This window comes from Lepisma saccharinum, chromosome 29 (genome assembly GCF_977018435.1).
Source record: "Lepisma saccharinum chromosome 29, izLepSacc3.1, whole genome shotgun sequence".
Taxonomy (NCBI): Eukaryota; Metazoa; Arthropoda; class Insecta; order Zygentoma; family Lepismatidae; genus Lepisma; species Lepisma saccharinum.
Window position 1 is genome coordinate 34,071,751 of NC_139257.1, and position 19,177 is coordinate 34,090,927.

The window sequence follows — 19,177 nt, forward strand, 5'->3', positions numbered from 1 at the left end:
AGATCTGGCAGCATCATCCATCTCAATAATCCACCGATGGTGGTATGAAATCGAAAATAAAGGATTCCCGGATAACAATATTATGTCAATTTCATGTCAACACGGCGCTATAAAAAAGTAGCTGAGGATATAAGAGGCGGTGGGGTGACGCACGCAATATAACAATATCACGTCACGTGCAAAATGTCTAATCATGGCAAAAGTTGGTCTATGTAGGCCGGAACCAGTGATGGTAACATAGTGGGGCACAGAGGCAGGCACCCCAGGTCACAGCCAAAGGAGTGCAGGAAAGAGTAGGGTGACCTCTTTTATCCAGACATGTCCTCCTTCTTAGGTGTCTGTCCAGCATCCGGGCGGATTTTTTAGAAATCGGTAAACGCCCTCCTTTTTTGGAAAGAGTATAGCATTGACCATAGCAAATGTGCTGCACACAGAATGCTTCATTTGGGGCACGTTAAATATTTGAGCAATGCTCACCTACCATCTGGGAGCTCAATACGATCACTTTCCCGACTGAGTCATTAGTAGGCACTAAAAATCTCTGAAATAGGCAGTCAAATAGGCACCCAAATGATGAAAATAGGCACTTAAAAAGCACCATAAACTAAGAAAAAACATGAAATAGGCCCTTAAAAGGCACCCTAAAATTAAAAAAGACATTAAAATAGGCAATGGATGTGAACTTATTTAAATTTTCTTCTTACAATGCACAGTTACACTGTATTAGCACTTCAGTTTATACATAAAAGTGTGCTAGCGATTAACATACTATATTACTCTTTTGATCGAAATTCACATTTGCGGGGAATCGTCTGTTAAAGTAATTCTCACAAAAAGATCTTGTGCTAACGACTGCGAATTTGAACAAATGATGAATAAACAATTTGCACCATTGTAACAAAAAAATATTTAAAACAATGTTCTAATTCAGACCATGAAATCTGGCGAATTCCAACTTTCAGTCAGTACAACATCAACAAAGCCTTACGTCTTTCAATATAGGGAAAGCCAAATGCACGTAAGAAAAAGCTTAAGTATGCAAATATTGCAGAATATCCATTTTTTTGCACGATTGAGCAAATAGGCACTAACCATCAAAATAGGAATTTATAGGCACTATAAAAATGTGTTTTCGGAATAGAAACTCCATGAAACGAACTTTAAAGTTTAAACATGAAAGCCTATGGTTTACTACAAAGGAATAAAAGAGGTAAATAGGCAAATTTCCTCATCCCAGTCATTAGTATTAAGCGCTGAGACTGCTGGAACTCATGTAGTCTGTGCAGTTCCTTTTCGGTTGATTGATTTGGTTTTTTTACTTCGCTCTTTTGCCACCTTTGGCTAATCGCGAAGATGAGTATGAGCGATGATATGATGATTTTGATGAAGTACACACATGCCCAGACCGGGATTCGAAACCGAGGCCTCTGGCGTTGTGGCGCAGTGTGCTAACCACTCCAACACAGAGGTCTACCAGTTCCTTTTCGAGTTATACATATGCGATACAGAAATGCGTAGTGAGAATTTTGATTATTAAGTAATATTTACTTTCATGAAATAACGAAGCCAAAGAAAATATCCAGTTTTAAAGGATGGAAGAAACGAATATGGGGTAAGTGGTTGCCACTTTGCCCTGCTGTTGAAAGAGTGCTAGAAATGTTCGTGGCATTGAAATCATATTTCTCTACCCAATCCAAACTACATAAAATTTTAATTTGGCTTTTCGAAATAAGTTAAGCAAATCTTACTTGTTACATTTGCATTCACTTGTGGAGATATTTCAGTCTAATATCCAAAAATTAGAAAAGGAGTAAAATTCTGTGCTTCAAATTATAGATATTCTTTGTAATTTGTTAAAAAAAAAACAGATTAGGAGATTGCTTTCTTTGCTTAAAGGTAAGATGAAGTTCTTGAAAAAGATCTTCTGAAAAGCATCTGTGAGCAAAATGTTGGTAAGATTTTTGTATATTGATTCAATTATGAGTAATGACAAATGTATAGCCATTTAAGTTATGTCCTCCTTTTTCGCCATGCTGTCCTCTTTTTTTAATGTATGTGTCTGGTCACCCTATGAAAGAGCCAGATCTGGCTCCAAGGGAGCTAAGTTGGGAACAATGCTACAGGGAAAAGAGTCCCGTTGAAACTGTCCTGCATGCCCTTAAATGTTAAATTATAGTAAATTAGTCTTTTAAATTACATATTTTCTTTTTCTAGAATGAAGTATATGCGTAATTTGTTTAAGCAAAAGTAAAATAGGGCTTCTTAAAGTACTGGATGTTAGCAAAAATATGATTATAAACTGGTGCATCACACAAACACAACTTTTTTAGGCAGATTTCGATGTTTCGGCCATGTCTAAATGCTGCAATAATGCAGGCATCTTCGAATATCCTACCCCCCCCCCCCCCTACTACAGAATCTTGTAGTCTGTGGAGGAACAAATACATCAGTCCTAAATTCTTTGACATAGCTCTTCAGTCCCGCCGAAATAGATTCCTTTGCAGGAGGCATTCTATTCCCTCTCACTGCTACACTCTGATATGTACCTGGATCAAATGACAAGTGATCTTGAAACTCCCGTACTTGATTGCTGATAGAGATGGGGCTGTAATGTACCAAATGTTATTTTTGCTTTTAACTGATTATTGTGAGAAGTGAAAAACAGGTAAAGAAATTAGAACAATTGAAACTTCTTTGCTTTCCATGGCTGCACAACAATGAGAGAAAACATTTTTCCTCAATAATGTTTGCATGGCTATAAATTGTCGGCGGGAAAAAGAAAAGGGGAGGGGGTATTATTGTTCTGTACTTGTTTGTAAGAAAAGACTGTCTGCTTTTAATTTCTTCGTTCCCAATTTCCTTATCCTGCCATCGATAATATGAACTATCCATTGTGCTAAAAGTACAAAGAATAAATTGTAAAATAACCGATTATATGCATGACAATTTGACACGTACCAAGTTTTCATTAAGGCACACAAATACTTCACGCGTCGTATTATTTTACTATTAATATTAACTTAATAATACTCAGCGGTGAACAATGAGACTCGGTGAAGTACACAGACTCCTCTCAGGTACAGGGATAGTGTTGGGCAAAGACAATATTCACAGCACAGAGAAATAAACCACATTACTGTCGTATGTATAAACTGAAAAGTTTTATTCTTTATTTCTTGCAATTATAATGCAACTATACTTGAAACGAAGGCGAGGATTTCGCTTTGTTGATGAATTGACTCAATTAAAACGCATAAAACTCAATGCGTGGCTATCGGCAAGCCTATGATCACATAGACCTAGCTTGCGCCCCGAACTACCACACCAAGAGATATGCAATGATAACCGAGCCAATAATTGCTCTTTAGCCTTTTATTTCCAAATTAATCTTTAGGCTAACTTTATTATTTGACGTAGAATGGTTGCAGTATTGTGCATATCATCAATGCATGGCCATCGGCGTACCTATGTTCACATAGGCCTAGCTTGCGCCCCGAACTACCATACCAAGATGTATGCACAACACCGAGGAGTTCTTTTTAGTTTTAAAAGCTTCGACGATCCGTGGCGAAAGTGTGTTATTTCTTACGCGATATCCTCGCTTTTATACTGTTTCGAGAACACAGATTCAAGTACAGATGAATCACTCACTATTTACAAAAGGTTACTATCAACAAAACTGACATCTATACATCTTTAGAAATACAAATTCGTATAGAGCACTCTTGCAAACAAAGATACATTAAACTACTCATAACACAGCATAAAATACAACAAACATTAAACAAAATATATACATTACTAATAAGGAGCAATATTACATAGAATAACAAGGAAATTACGCTTTCTTTAACAAAATAAAAATATTACTACTTGTTGCGTCACATAAAATATGGATCATATCAAATTACGAAATTATACAGAAATGTCTTATTACAAGCAAATTGAAGAAATATGTTGTAAAAATGCAAAATTGATAAAATATGTCAAAATATGCCTTATCAAGCTCGTCTATTCCGACTGATTTTCATCAGATATGTAAAGATCTCACCCCAATATTCGATGAGATGCCAAATAAAAAATAACATAAAGTCTTTGGCAGTAATCATTACATCTCATTTGAATATTTTGGATAAATCCCTGCCTATGGGTGCAAATGTTCCTCAATGAAACCTGCGTTCAAACTATTGTGCTATTTTTCTTTCCAGTCTCTGCTGACCAATCATGAGCCTCTTCCTACTATCATAAATGGCAAGAAGAAACCAGTAGAACTCACCAAGGACGATGACAATCTTCTGGAGCTCCACTACGGACTTGAGGATATACCACCATGGTACACAAGCATTCTTTTGGGACTTCAGGTATACGAAAATATATATTATACTTTCAAGGAGTGAAGCCAAGAAAAAGTTTTGGGAGGGGTTTCTAGTAGAGCCTCTCATTCAAGGTCATCAATTTATCATCATTATTACAATAACAGTTGCAACAAATTTTGTTATTTTTATTCTTTTTACAAATATTTGACATGGCAGCAGTACATTTATACCTTTCAACATTAAAATTTAGTCTAATATTCAATATTATTGGTTGTACTATATATATATTCCCTCTGTTGGGAACGAATTTAGAATTGTACACCTAGGGAAGGAAAATGTAAAGAGGTCAAATTCCCTTGCTTTGCAATGTATATTGCAGTTAACCAAAAGTTGCAGAAAAACTATATTAAATAACAAAGAGAACAATATTATTATTATTACACTGAGGAACAAATTAAAACTTTTTGTTTTGCCGCTGGATGAAAATAGGTGATCTTTAATAAATCGTTTGCGCTGATTTCAAAAATCATAACAAAAATGCTGTATCACGTACCATTTCTGGCGGAAACCATTTTGAAAAATTTTCACCACATATTGAAAGAAGGGTAAAATATAGAAGTTTGCTCCAAACCTTAATGTGGTAGTGTGATTTTTAGTAATACATTGGGTTCATAGAAAACCAAATATGATTGTAAATGATGTAGTTACGACATGCACTAAAATTTGCAGTTGCAGTAAAATAGTAAATAATAAAGTAAACAGTAAAAGTAACGCACCATCAAAACGTATTTTTCTGTATGATTCCCGCTTATAGCAGGCGTGTTGAACATCTGAGACTGTGTTCCAGCATTAATCCGCTAGTGAACTGGGAGACCATCTGCCTTTATAATGTTTTTCCATTTTTGCGATTTGTTGGTGAAAGAGCTCGCCCTTCTCGTCACTCACTGCACCCAGATTAGAGGGGGAAAAGTCTAAATTGGAACACAGAAAGTGTATCTTGAGAGACATATTGCATCCCATTTCTTTGTATGTTGCCAACATAGGTTATACAAGTTCAGAATAATTGTGAGCCCTATGGTTGCCAAGGAAATTGCGACACACACCCTTGAACGCACACCATGCTGCTTTCTCACATTCACTTAACAGTTCTTCAAAATTGGGATCGTTCATTACCTCCCGGATTTGTGGGCCAACAAAAATTCCTTAACTTATTTTAGCATCACTTACACCAGGAAATTTGCTTCGTAAGTACTCAAACCCTTTTCCTTCTTTGTTCATGGCCTTCACAAAGTTCTTTATTAACCCCAACTTGATGTGCAGTGGGGGGGAGTAACACATTGTTGGCGTCGAGAAGAGGTTTGTGAGAGACACTTTTTTTCTCCAGGTGTGTAACACACTCTGGGAGGCCGGTTTAGTTTTGTAATGCATGTCCTTTGCTCGGTTGTCCCATGGACAGAGGAAACAACAGAATTTCGTGAAACGTGATTGCATCCCCTTCAGATCAGCACAGATTTTTCACTGGTGTATATCGTAGCTAACTCTTGTGAGAATGAAAGCAATGGTTTCATATGTGTCCTTCATTTCACTTGCATGAGCAACTGGCACTGAAGGTTTCTCATTTCCATTATGCAGAAGGACCGTCTTCAAGCTAGTTTTTCACGCATTGATGAACAACATTCATTAGTCTGATTTATAGTTTTCTCTCAACTTCTGCATTAATCCAGTGACATTGTTGCAGTATACCAGGGACTCATTCATAGAAAGAAGAAAATTTTAGTTGACATTTTCTGAATGTAAGACTTGTCCCTGGTTCCAGCAGGTTCCACCCTTGCAGTCTTGAACCCAGCAATTCCGCTTCTTTCTTTGTAAGGTTCAAATCACATACTAAATCATTTAATTCTGGCTGGGTGATAAGATGCGGTGTCGCCATTGACTCTTGAAAGTCAGGATCATGTCCAAGAGAAAATATCTGTTCATCTGAGAAAGTTTGTTTCCTCTTCCAAACACCATTCCAATGGTGGCTTTGGACCAGGTAATGTCTCATCATGTTGCACTGGTCTTATTGCAGAAGGTAAATTTGGATACTGTAGGATATATTTGGACTTGCTTGAAAATCCCGTAACATTAGTTAAACAAAAGTATCAATCAGTAATGTGATCTCGAGGTTCGCGCCATACCATGAGAACAGCAAAGGACATGGATAGATGTGTATCATGTAACCACTCTCGTAAATATCGCGAGCATCTACTGCAACAGACATGAGGAGCCCACCCTTTATCTTCGTCTCCGATTTTGCGCATCCGAAATATAGCTCGTAACCTTTCTTCACTATTGGTGTAATTGAGTTTCGTTGGAATTTTGTCGTGAACTCACCACTCAGATAGCAAAACAGATTGGGTGAATTTACACAGTTACGAAGCATCACTGCACTATTTTCAAATACCACACAAAACAATCGCAATGAAGCACACAACCTACACTTCCAGCAAACAGAACTCAACTGATAAAGACACAGTACAATGCATCACCTTGCCTCTTTAACAAGGACTTTTCTCTACTCTTATTTTATCGGGTAACAAAATAAACAACAATATTTGCCATTTTTGTTGTTGTTACAATGCTTTCTTCATATTATGCAGGAAAAACAGCCACACGTGTTGTTCTCTTGATGAATCCTTGTATATCATATGGCAGAAAAAAAGCTTTGTTACATTTATTTCAATTTCGTGTTATTTCAAAAACTGGACGTGGTGGAGAAAAAAGAACATCATTTTCGTGTTCAGCAAGTCAAAAAACATAGAAATTGGATGTTTTCCGGTCGCGGCAAATTTCATTGTTCCTCAGTGTTATTATTATTATTATTATCTCAATAGGGTTACAGTTAAGCCATACAACATTTCATTTAGATCCAGAGGCGTGGCATACATGTAGCCAGTGTTACCGCAGGTAACAGCAAAATGTAAAGAATTAAAAAGTTGTTTCAATATAATGACAACATTGTTAAATACATTAATGAACACCGTTGCCGTCAAGTAGATATTGCGTAGGACATTTTTTATGCAGCCGATAGAAGCGAAGAGGGAGGCCGTTCCGCTACCCTGAAGAGGCAACAAGGGAGAAGAGGGCGCCAATGCAAGGAAAGAGCTGGGAAGGGCTTTATGGGGTTATTCATATGCCTGTTAAGGGGCCCTATTGCCGTTCAGACCTACCGGGGCAGCCAGTGTTGTCACATCGAATTGGCAGAAAAGAGCTAAATCCCTCCTAAAATTGGAATACAATTTCTGTGAAGCAACTAGAGGTAGACTGCAAAGCCAAGGCTGGATTTAACTACAACTGAGACCAGTTAGGTAATAGACGAAAATATAGTTCCTTGGTGTGATTCGTGATTTGGACAAACCTTGCTCCAAAATACTAAGTTTGCAACAGTAGTACGTACAGCTGAGCGCTTCCCTTCCACAAAGGAGCGGAGTTCTGTCGTCTGCTCAGTGCTCACCACACAAACGTCAAACTGACCTGAGAAAAGTGTGGATCTTCTTCTTCCCCTTCGCACTTCATTGCAAAGAAACAGAGACAGATGAAGAATTGACAAGGGTCTACCACTATTCATTGGATTTTCGTGGTAACTGTCTCATGTGTAGACCTCGGAATTTAGGTTTTTAATCTATTTTTTCCTTTTCAGGTATGTAAGAAATAATAAGTTATGTCAGCGTTTCGTTAAAAAATGCATGCAACGACTGATGAAGTTTTATAGTGGCTAAAAAAAACTATTTTGTTTGTTAGAACCTATTTTAGATTTATGAACCTAAATCAAGCCCTTTTCTATGTTTTTATATATTTTCAAAGGTTTTACAGGTTTTTTATGTCACACACAGACATTTACTTTGTTTGGTCACGAAAATATTCAATGACGAACATGTATGAAACGTACTTACTCTCTGTCGATTTCCCTTCCTTCAAGTCCATGGTGATTTTTCAAAGCTCTAAACAAAGCAAAATGTCTGGTGTGATCTGAGTGGTTTTGCTCACTTACGCGTCACTTCGATGCTTTGTGGCATTCACGCCTTGCAAACTGGACCTTCCTGATAGCGCAGTGGTAGCGTCGTTGCCTTGTAATCAAGGGGCCCCGGTTCGAAACCCGGTGGAGGCACCTTAAACTGTAGGTCCAGCCCCGATTAGCCTTTCTGTGCATAAAGTGGACTTAAAACACCAAATCAACAACAACAAGCCTTGCAAACTAACATTTCAGCATTGAAGTTTGCACCACTGACTATGTTTTTGTTGAAAGATTATTATCAGCATAAAAGATGATCCTCACAGACAGAATTGCGGAGTTTGACTGTGGAGAACATGAAAAAAGATTGTTGCCTAACTATACGGCGAAGAATGGATTTTAATAGCAGATTTCCAAGTTCTACCATCGCTGCAGGGTTAGGCAACACACATAACGTTATGGAAGTGCGTATTTCAGAATATAGGTGTCCCATTTTCATTGCCGGTGACTATACCTAATCAGCATTTTTCAGGAATTTTGAACTATTTTAAGTTTTTTTTACCTACTTCAGGATTCGAGCCTTACTATAGATTTTTAGGACCTATTTTAGGATTTTTAGAACCTATTTAATGGTTTTTAGAGCCTAGTTTAGGATTTTTAGAGCCTATTTTACGAACCTAAAAGCACACTTTTTAGAACCTAAAAATCCAAGGTCTACTCATGAGTGGTAGTTCTTTCTAGGAGTATTTGTGGCTAAATCACTGTGCTGATTGCAAAACAAGAATGAAATGAACAAATATCTAGCTCGAAGACATGTGTTCTTTACCGGGGGGGGGGGGGGGAGGGGGGCTGATAACGTCTAGCAGGCATAATTGTCGTACTGATAGCCGGTAACACTTTTGAAAAGTCACTCCACGCCACTGTTTAGAACAATATTTATACAAATAATGACTTGATGCCCTATGTTGTAAAAAAAAAATATTTATATACAAATGCTACATCTAAGGAAGATGAGATGAATTTACATGAGCATGTAGAGTGTTACATATTAGTAGGGGCATGCATATTTCGTTTTTGACGAAAAAACGAAATTTGAAAAAACACATTGTAGTGTTAATTTTTCATGTTTTTGAAAGGTGTGAGATGCATTTTGTGACCATGTTTTGTCACGAAATAATGCGAAATGAACTTCAAAAAGCGAAATTAACTCTTAAACACGAAATTTACCATTTATATACCGACGCGACACTTTCTGAAGTCTGAAGTATCCTGTGAGTTATGCAATTCCCGGAAAATTGATTAATTCTGCTGTTAATATTGGAGAAGCAACAATGGTCTCCTTTACACAGAAATAAACTTAATACTCTTATAACTACATAAATGTGCTATTAGAAGTGAGATGTTAATTCTGTGGAATAAGTGTAGTTTTTAAATCAAATTTAGGATTATATTCACAATTTTAAAACCAAAATGTCTTTTTATATACCACTTTTCATCCAATTTTTCACCACTATAACACCAATATTTCATTTTATTTACCGCTTTTGAACCCGAAATTGACTCAGTTTTTGTACCGAAATTTTGCTTTTTTATTTACCAAAAATATGTGCCTCTACATATTAGCAATGAAACAAGGAAAGTTTGAGTGTTATTTTAAAGAAAAGAAAGTGTATGGATTATATATGTTTATTCAAATTTTATAAGTTAGCAATTTCAACATCTCATTTTATATTTGACTAACTTTTTATAGATTTCCTGAGAAATAATAAAAGGTATCTGTGTAAGGTGAAAAAAATATGTTCTAGGGCGATACCAAAGGTGGGCCATGCCCCTCCCAAAATAAGGCTGAATGACCTGTTGACCCATCCTATCCAAAATGTTAATTGACAACTTTCATGGTAATAAAATGAAACTGTAAAGATAAATGATAATAATGTGATGGGAAAGCATACAAGGATCTCTGGTTTTAGAGCCCACTCCACTAACCCCCTGTATATTTTTTACTCCAATGTTTATACTTCCCTTATAGATCCTTGTTCGGACATGTAATATTTTAGTGTTACATCATACAGACCAATATCACTCCTGTCACCTCTGTCTATAATAATCTGTGAAAAAATCATTAAGAACAGATTATTCAGATTTACATCTCCGCATATCAGTACTGCCCAACACGGGTTTCTTCCAGGTAGCTCTTGCTTGACTAATCTTTCAGTTCTCCTTTCACATGCCACTAGGGCTATTTCCAAAAATTCCCAGCTAGATGTGATATACTTGGATATGTCAAAAGCCTTTGACAAAATAAACCATGCTCTTCTTATTCACAAATTAAAAACTAGATTTAACATACATGGCAAATTTCTCTCCTTAATCCAGGATTATCTACACTCACGGATACAGCGTGTCGCCCTTTCAGGCGCCTCTTCTGATTTTCTTCCTGTCCTGTCTGGGGTGCCACAAGGGAGCATCTAGGGCCCTCTCTTGTTCATCCTATACATGGACGATCTCCCTCAAAGATTTTCCTCACTTCCTGTCAATATACTCATGTTTGCTGACGACTGTAAACTTTTCAAAGAAATCTCAACCACGCAAGATGCTGTGATTCTCCAGAATGCTCTTTCCGAAATAGTCACATGGTGTAAGCAGTGGAATCTACAACTTAACCCGCAGAAATGTTCCTCCCTCACAGTCTCTTTAAAAAAGAACAAAATACATTCTCATTATGTTCTTGAAAGCAATTATATTACCACAGTTGCGACCCAAAAAGATCTTGGTGTTATCATAGATGAAAAACTGAACTTTAAGGAACACATTGCAGCTACAACTGAAAGTGCAATGCGCCTCTTAGGCAGATTCACTGAAATTGATACTCCAACTTCTCTTAGCCTGTTTTTCAAGTCATTCATTTCTCAGATTCTCGAATACTGCTCTCCAGTCTGGGCCATGGCTTACAATACAAATCTTTCTAGCATGGATTCCGTCCTCAGCTTCTTTACCGCCATTGTTCGTCATAGAATTCCTTCTCTGCGGCATCTTCAGAAACCTGACATCCTGATTACTTTGAACATCCAGTTACTGCAGACCCGACGCGATATGGCCAATATGAAATGTTTCTATAAAATCATCAATGGAAAATTAAGATCTGAATTTCTACTTACAGAATTCAACTTCAGAGTTCCCTCTCGATCGACCCGAAACATTGAATTGTTCCACAACTCTACCGCTAGGCTTTCACTTATACAGCGCTGTTTGATCCACAGCCTGCCACAATTCTATAATAAACTACCTACAAACATCGACATTTTTGCCCCTGAAGGTATTTTCCAATCTTCTCTAAGAATGAATATGTAAATCTTTTGTTTGTTTCCTTGTTTATGTCTTATCTGTTTATATGTATCCCTTTTTGTTTTTACCTAAAACCATCTTGACTTGTTCTTGTTGATTTATTAGAATTTTCAGTGTAAAATGGCCTTACAAGTGCTGTATCTGAAATTTGAGTAAATAAATAAATATCAAAATGTATGGCCCACCCAAATCTTGGAAAGTCATCCAGTTCCCCCAACCATGCCAGATATTGCACCCCTCCTGAATAGGTGTAAAGGAAAATGGCGAAATCTTAATTTGAAGAAAAATATTGATACTTAAGAAAAACGTCATCTGATGTTTCTTTATTGCAGTGGCCCAACACTTAAGCAAGTTTTGTATTGGGCACATTCATTGTTCACGTTTTATTGCTCAAGTTGCTGAATCATAAACATTCTGAATGATACTAAAGTGCTTCCCACCTTTTTGATCAAGTAGAAATTAGGCATAGGACAGAGGGTGTTTGGTTTTGTGGAGCGGTTGAACAATGCTCATAGTAATGGTGAAACCAAAACAACCAGAACAATGGGTTCGGCATTCCTTGGTGTCGAATCAGGAGTTGTTGCCATTGATGGACATAGATTGGTGAAATTGCTTTAAACCAATCGCAGTATTGTGGTTGCAATGGCTTTGGTGATGAAAGAAGATGTGTACAGTCCAGCTCCAGACTCAGAGAAGTAACACTTGCGACAGTTCCAGCGGTTGACAAAAGTCCAGTTTGCAAGCGCAGAAGAGTAATACTCATGAAGTGAAAACTCCTTCGATTGTCAATAGTTTGCTCCCGTCGTCCTGAAATGTAACACGTAGCATAAATCATGAAAGTACACATACAAGTAATTTCTTTAGAGTGGTTATTGGATGTGATTTCTACCACCATAATTCCCCACCACCCTCTCCGAGATATGAAGATCTGAAGAAGAAGAACCGTGTAAGGAGAAAAGTTGACTTGTGGACCATCCTTGACGATTAAGTTTGATGTGTAAGTGAATAAGAGGTTTTGTTTCTAAATGTAAGGGTATAAAATATGTAGTACCTCTTTATTTGTTGTTTCTGTATCGTGTGAGCTAATTTCTTAAGTCTATTGTTTATTAGCTAAAGCCCGCATCACACGGAACTGGATGCCCTAGTTGGCGCTGGACTGGCTACCAATTTGCTAGTTTTCGCCTCACACGATACTTATCAGCGTACTTGTCGATAGACTTTTGTTCCCATACGAGGGAAGTTGTAATGGCGGCCGCGTGAGATGTAAACAATGTATCACTTAACATTTTTAAAAGCCGATAACTATTCAACTGAGAGGAATAACGTTTCGTATAAAATGTTATTAGGTACAAAACAATGGCGCTGCTTAAATACATACTTTACAACGTTCACTGTACATGTATGGAAGAATATTTTAGTTGTTTCAAATGCAAACACCGTGCACTCAGCATAGATGGTGTATCTCAACGTGCCTTTCATAATGTATACGTTATACATTGCTGGAGTAACACTCGGAAACCACAGACAAAAGCGCTCCTTCACACACTCACAGATTATCTTCACATGGCGAAACTTTGCTCTGATTGGCTGTTCCACAGAATCCAGTCGCGGAAAGCAAGTAGCAATTAGAACATGTCCTATTCCTCCAAACCAGTCAAGCAGTCAGCCAGGCAGCCATGATTGCTACCTAGAAAGTTAGTTCATCGTCAACTAGGGCATTCCTACTAGAAATCCAGTTCCGTGTGATAGGGGCTTAACTTAAGACTTGGGAATGACTGGTCTGTCTGGTACTTTAAACCCAGAGCTCGTAAACCGAATCAGGTCAGATAATTTAATACACTAGTAAATAGTTATATCTAAATTTGAAATAACTTCGTAAAACCAAAAACGATTGCAAGGGGGGGAGAATGTATTTTGTTATGCGGGCATGTGTGGCTTAGCATTTTCTTGCAAAATGGGCCTCCTTGATCTTGCACATTTTCTTCTTCGATTCCGAGCAAAGTTTTTCAGAACAGGGACAAGTTAACCAGCAAATGTACACATGGTGTTCTAAACTGAAATCCGACTCAAAGATGGTGCAGCAATTAGAGTAATTGCTTGTAAAATGTAGCTTTATGATATTAAATAGTGTGAAGATGTCATAAAAAAATGTTTATCGCAGATTTTATTGATGGCACTTTGATGAAACCTCTTCAAGAAGAGCCGAGATATTGAAACTTTATTAAGTACTATTTATTCGTTTTGTGTTATTTTTTAAAAAAGGAATTAGTCAGTCAATTCACATACTTTCTGGTTCTTCTGTTACTGAACAGCATTTCTATACTGTTATTTGTTCCCCTGCAGCATTACTTGACGTTCGTTGTTGGAATGGTGTCCGTCCCGCTGGTGATGTGTCCGAAGCTCTGCATGCTGGAAGATGACCCTGCACGAGGGTACATCGTGTCCACCCTTATCATGGTGTCTGGTTTGGTCACTTTGCTACAGACATTCTTTGGTGTTAGGTGAGTGCCTGTTCCATCTCTAGAGTGAAGAGCATGTGAGAAGGCTGGTGACAGCTGGCTGCATAGGAATTAGTGTTACAAAATAGAAGACAATGGGAAAACACAGATATTGTGTACAAAGATTCAAGATGGATAGAATACAATGTTTATTTAATTCAAATCTTGATCGAAGTACCGTGCCATTCAACTTGCGACTTGCTCCTTACTGAAGCTCGCTATTTTGTAATTATAAATTGAACAGAAATAATGGAAGAAAATTGAAAGCATTTAGGGTGAAGAGGAAGGAAGAAGAAAGCAGTTAATGTAACTGTTTACTGAAACAAGGAATCTCCTGCTCTTCCTTATGAAACACAAACCTTGTCTTTAATTTCATGACACTACTTCCTAGAATCTTAGCTTACTAAACAACACTATAACTCCAATTCATGACAGAAAATAAACTGAATAAATGTGATTGAGTGAAGTCAAGTGCCATTCCCTTCCTCTGCACTTCCTCACATCACCTGCATTCTTATTGGTTACTTACTCTCTCCTTACATTAGTTCAATCATAATTATATTAGCAATACTAAAGAATAACAAAAAATAATTTGTACTAATTTTGTGATGAAATTTAACAAAGTATTAATTAATGTAAAAATTCAACAATTCTTAGTGACTCTCTAAGAGATGACCTTAAGTAAAATAAAAAGTAGCAACCATTGTCCTCTAATTGTAGGACTGAAAACTCTGCTGCACCTAAGCAAGGGCAGCTGATTTCAAATTATTCTCTCCTTTCAACAAACAGCTATGATATTCCAAATTCTGTAAAATTACATCAACTTAGAATTTCTTCTAGAGATTCACGTGAATATTTGTGTGGTTTGCTTTTACTGTTGTCTAGATTATAAAATTGTTTAATAGGCTTCCGTAGTGATGAAACTATTGATGCAACATTTCACTGCTCTCCTAACAACTCGAACTGCCTGAAAACTTAGTACAAGTAAGGACATAGTTGCATTGTATTAACATATACTGAAAAAATATAAATATGCTGACCAAGGCAGTAATTTATTTTATTAAAAACATAAACTAAACGTAACATATACTGTACTTTGGAAACCATAGTGATATCAATGTCGATGAAATGTGTGGATGTTGCCTGTCTCAGATGCTAGCAACAAAAGAAGAGCATCCACCAAAAGGAGGAGATATATGAACCTTAAGTTCTAATCAAGAATCTTTGCAGAAAAAAGATTCAGTTGAAAAGCAATGGCAAATCCACAAAATGTTCTGCAACTGGGCCAGGATGTTTTTTTTTATTTTTTTACAGAACAATGATAGATACTGTGCTCTACTATATATTCTCAGGAAGTAACCAATTTCAGAGTAATTTAATATATATATTCTCAGGAAGTAAACAATTTCAGTGTAATTTAATATATATATATTCTCAGGAAGTAACCAATTTCAGTGTAATTTACTATATATTCTCAGGAAGTAACCAATTTCAGTGTAATTTTCTGCTTCTCCAACCAAAAGATGTACAATAAAGTCTCGCTTATCCGACATAAACGAGCCGGCAGAACGTGGGATAAGCGAAAATGTCGGATAATAGGGAGATGTTAAGAAAACGCCTATTAAACATCAAACTAATGTTATAATTTTACACATTATGAACCTAATACAGTAATCATGTTTTACAACAATACAGAAAAAATTAACTGGAGAAATGAACTTACAGTTACAAAATTGTCTAAAGTTAAACACAGTACGTACGTACAGTACTTCAAAAGTTCAGTCCCATGATGATTGCAATTCTTGTTGCCGATTGATGATTTTTTTTCGGTGGTATGTCGGATAAACGAGACACTACTGCATTTACTTAATGCAAATTATTTAATGCTCATCATGTAGGATGTTTACAAATTTTCTTCTTAACTTTCCCCCGATGACAGACTTATGACTAAAATTAATATATGTTGGAGAAAACATAATGTCTGTTAGCCCTATACTCTGAAATCTAATGCCTTTCTTGTTTGTTTCAGGTTACCCATTGTCCAAGGCAGCTCCTTTGGGTACCTAGCACCTGCGCTCGCCCTGCTCAACCTCCCCAAGTGGCACTGCCCTCCCGAGGACGTCATCGCCTCCATGTCTCACGAGAACAGGACCCAGCTATGGCAGGATCGCATCAACGAAATATCTGGAGCAATTGCTTTGGCATCACTCTTCCAAGTTGTCGTCGGGTATCTAGGTTAGCCACTTCATATTAAAGTCAACTGTGAGTGATGTTGCTATCAAGTTCAAAATGTGTACTCTGTAAATTACCAAATGCTCCTGCACGCGGACATCTTTTAGTTTAGAACGATCAGTGCTTTCGTCTTTTGTGTGAGCGGTCCCTCCCTCCCTCTAAATAATTGATTTTTGACTCAGCATCCTGAGAACAATTGAGGAGCTCTTAAAAGATGTAGGGGGCTTTGGTTTCGACAGCCAGATAACACACGAGGTGGGACTCATTGTGCTGATCGCACATCACTCAATAAAAGGACACCTTCAATGCCATTGACCCCATGGTTCTGCTACTTTAGTAGTGGTTGGTTACTTTAGTTGGCTAAACTAGGTTATTAACTCTTACTTTTCATTTTTCCGTGCACCTAGCACCCTAGCACCAAAATGTCCACACCAAAATGTCCGGCACCAAAATGTCCGGCACCAAAATGTCTGGCACCAAAATGTCCGGCTCCCAATTGGACCATATGTGTTTGAAGAAGATTGACATTCAGTAACAGTAAATTCTGAGCGTTACATTATCATATTGAAAGATTTTGTCTTGTATATCACCTCACTCAGTCCTAATAATAATAATAGTAACAACAATAATAATAATAAAAGTTTACATGTAGGGAAAAGATATGAAATCTTACTCTGCCTCCCTCTGAGAAAAATACTGTGGGTACCATTGCATTGAATCCATCTGATGGAAATGCAGGAGCTTATGTAGTGTGATGGCTCCGTGGCACACATCAAGCATCTGTGAGATAAGCTCACAAATATTCTGGCAAGTATTATTGCAGGAGCTATTAAACCTGTAGGTGACTACTTGCTCTTTTTGGAGGCATAATACAACCACTAAGAGTGCAGTTACACTGTTTATAATCATGGGGTACACTTGTGTACACATAGCATGTGTGTTATGCTTGACTATCAAGTACCTTATATTTCAGCCAAGTTAATATTTAATTTTTGCATTTCAGGTTTGGTGGGTGTCGTACTGCAGTATATCACCCCGTTGACAATTGCTCCAACAGTAACATTAATTGGTCTAGGCCTGTTTGAAGAAGCAGCGAAACAAGCAGCTGGGAATTGGTGGGTTGCCGTAGGGTAAGGAGAAGAAAAACTTTTTTATATTTGCGTATATATAGCAGTGGCGTAGTATGGACATTTCGGGTGGGAACGCCAAGTCCGAAGGAAGGGTCGGCCATGAATATGAATATGAGTGATGATATTAATGGAGGGACACTGACAAAGAACACCCGTGCTCACGCCGGGATTCGAACCAGGGACCTCTGTCGTCTTGGCGCACTGTGCAAGGCACTCTGGAACGGAGGTGGGTGGATGATCCAAATATCGAACACTCTACTGACGTAACAGTGCCGATTAGTAATTCAGACCATTGTTTATTGCATCTTGGAATGTTGATAAACCTTTTAAAATAATTTTGTCCAGAGACAATTCGATGTTAAGAGTTTTCAAATGAATGGTAAACATTTCCATTGACACAATATTAAGCAGTTAGATAATAACGAAAAAATAATAACAATAAAAAAAAGAATAGTTTTGCGGGTTAAGTGGTAGAGCAGCCACAGGCTGAACTTCTACCACGAGGAATTCACCAACTTATTTGACAAAAACTGTGTTGATCTTCTAGTTTCTAATGCACATCGCTGTTCATGCGATAAATTATACAATGCAGTGGTCATTAAGAAGCAGTATATTTGAGATTGGTAAAGTTACGTCAGTCAATATTGCGTATTGTAGCATCACATAGCACGAGTTGCATGAGCGCGAAGAACCAAGTAGGAATTCTACCGCTGTCGTCTGCTTCAGAAGATAGGAAGGGTCACATGAACCAATCACGGTAGACCTCTGCTGCTCCGTACGCTGGCGTATGAGAGAGCATTTACGCGTGTGCTGTAGACATCGAAGTTTTTCCTCCAGAAAGGCAGCAAGGAATATGAGTCTTTTACGCCGAACCTGCTCGGCGTCTGGCCAGGAAAGGCATTGAAAAGAGATGCTAGAACGAGTGTTGTTAGTGGAGCTTTGCAAGCGGATCACGAAAAATAGCTATTATAATGCCATGAAGATCAAACATATATGGAATTAGTCAAGTTTTACTTTATATTCACAGCATTTACGCATGTTTGCAATTTTGAATCTGGGAACGCCGGGCGTACGGGCGTACTATAACGCTACGCCACTGATATATAGGAGTATACAGTTTGCTGTATAGGATGGACAATGAACTTGTGGCCATGGAGAGTCCTGCAACTGCAACAGCCAATCGACATTCTTTGTAATGATGCTCCTTCTAGCGAAGGCATGACTGTCAGGAATTCTGGTATCATTCTTGGCCTGTGTGACGATTAGTCATCATTAGAGCCCAGATTTCAGGCAAAATACCTTTTCGTTTCCGACACTGGTAGACAAAAATTGAACACAAAAGTACACCGATCGGAAGGTTCTTAACATTCTGAACAATACTTTACGTTGCCTTTTTTGCCTATTTCACCTTATGCTGCCTTTTCAAACATTTTTGCCTCTTTTGTCATTCCGACAAGGCAGTATGTTGCCTTTTTTGCCTATTTCACCTTATGCTGCCTTTTTCAAACATTTTTCGCTTTTTTTTGCCTCTTTTGTCATTCCGACAAGGCATTTTTTAAAATTATATTTCTCTTCTTCTATTTGATTTCATTTTCCAATAACCCTTGTTATTCAAATTATTATTTGTAAATACATTTTTTAAGTTTTAAGAAGAATTTAAGTCCT

General features: G+C 37.5%; 1 protein-coding gene across 1 annotated transcript in view; it reads left to right on the forward strand.

Moving 5' to 3' along the window:
- Positions 1–19,177, forward strand: part of LOC145981334 (solute carrier family 23 member 2-like) — a 91,244-nt gene that overhangs the window by 42,851 nt on the left and 29,216 nt on the right. Inside the window, exons 2-5 of the mRNA XM_083114548.1 lie at positions 4,209–4,361; positions 13,996–14,153; positions 16,180–16,385; positions 17,386–17,512. Coding sequence (XP_082970674.1) covers positions 4,209–4,361; positions 13,996–14,153; positions 16,180–16,385; positions 17,386–17,512 — 644 coding nt within the window. The remainder of the gene's footprint in view (positions 1–4,208; positions 4,362–13,995; positions 14,154–16,179; positions 16,386–17,385; positions 17,513–19,177) is intronic.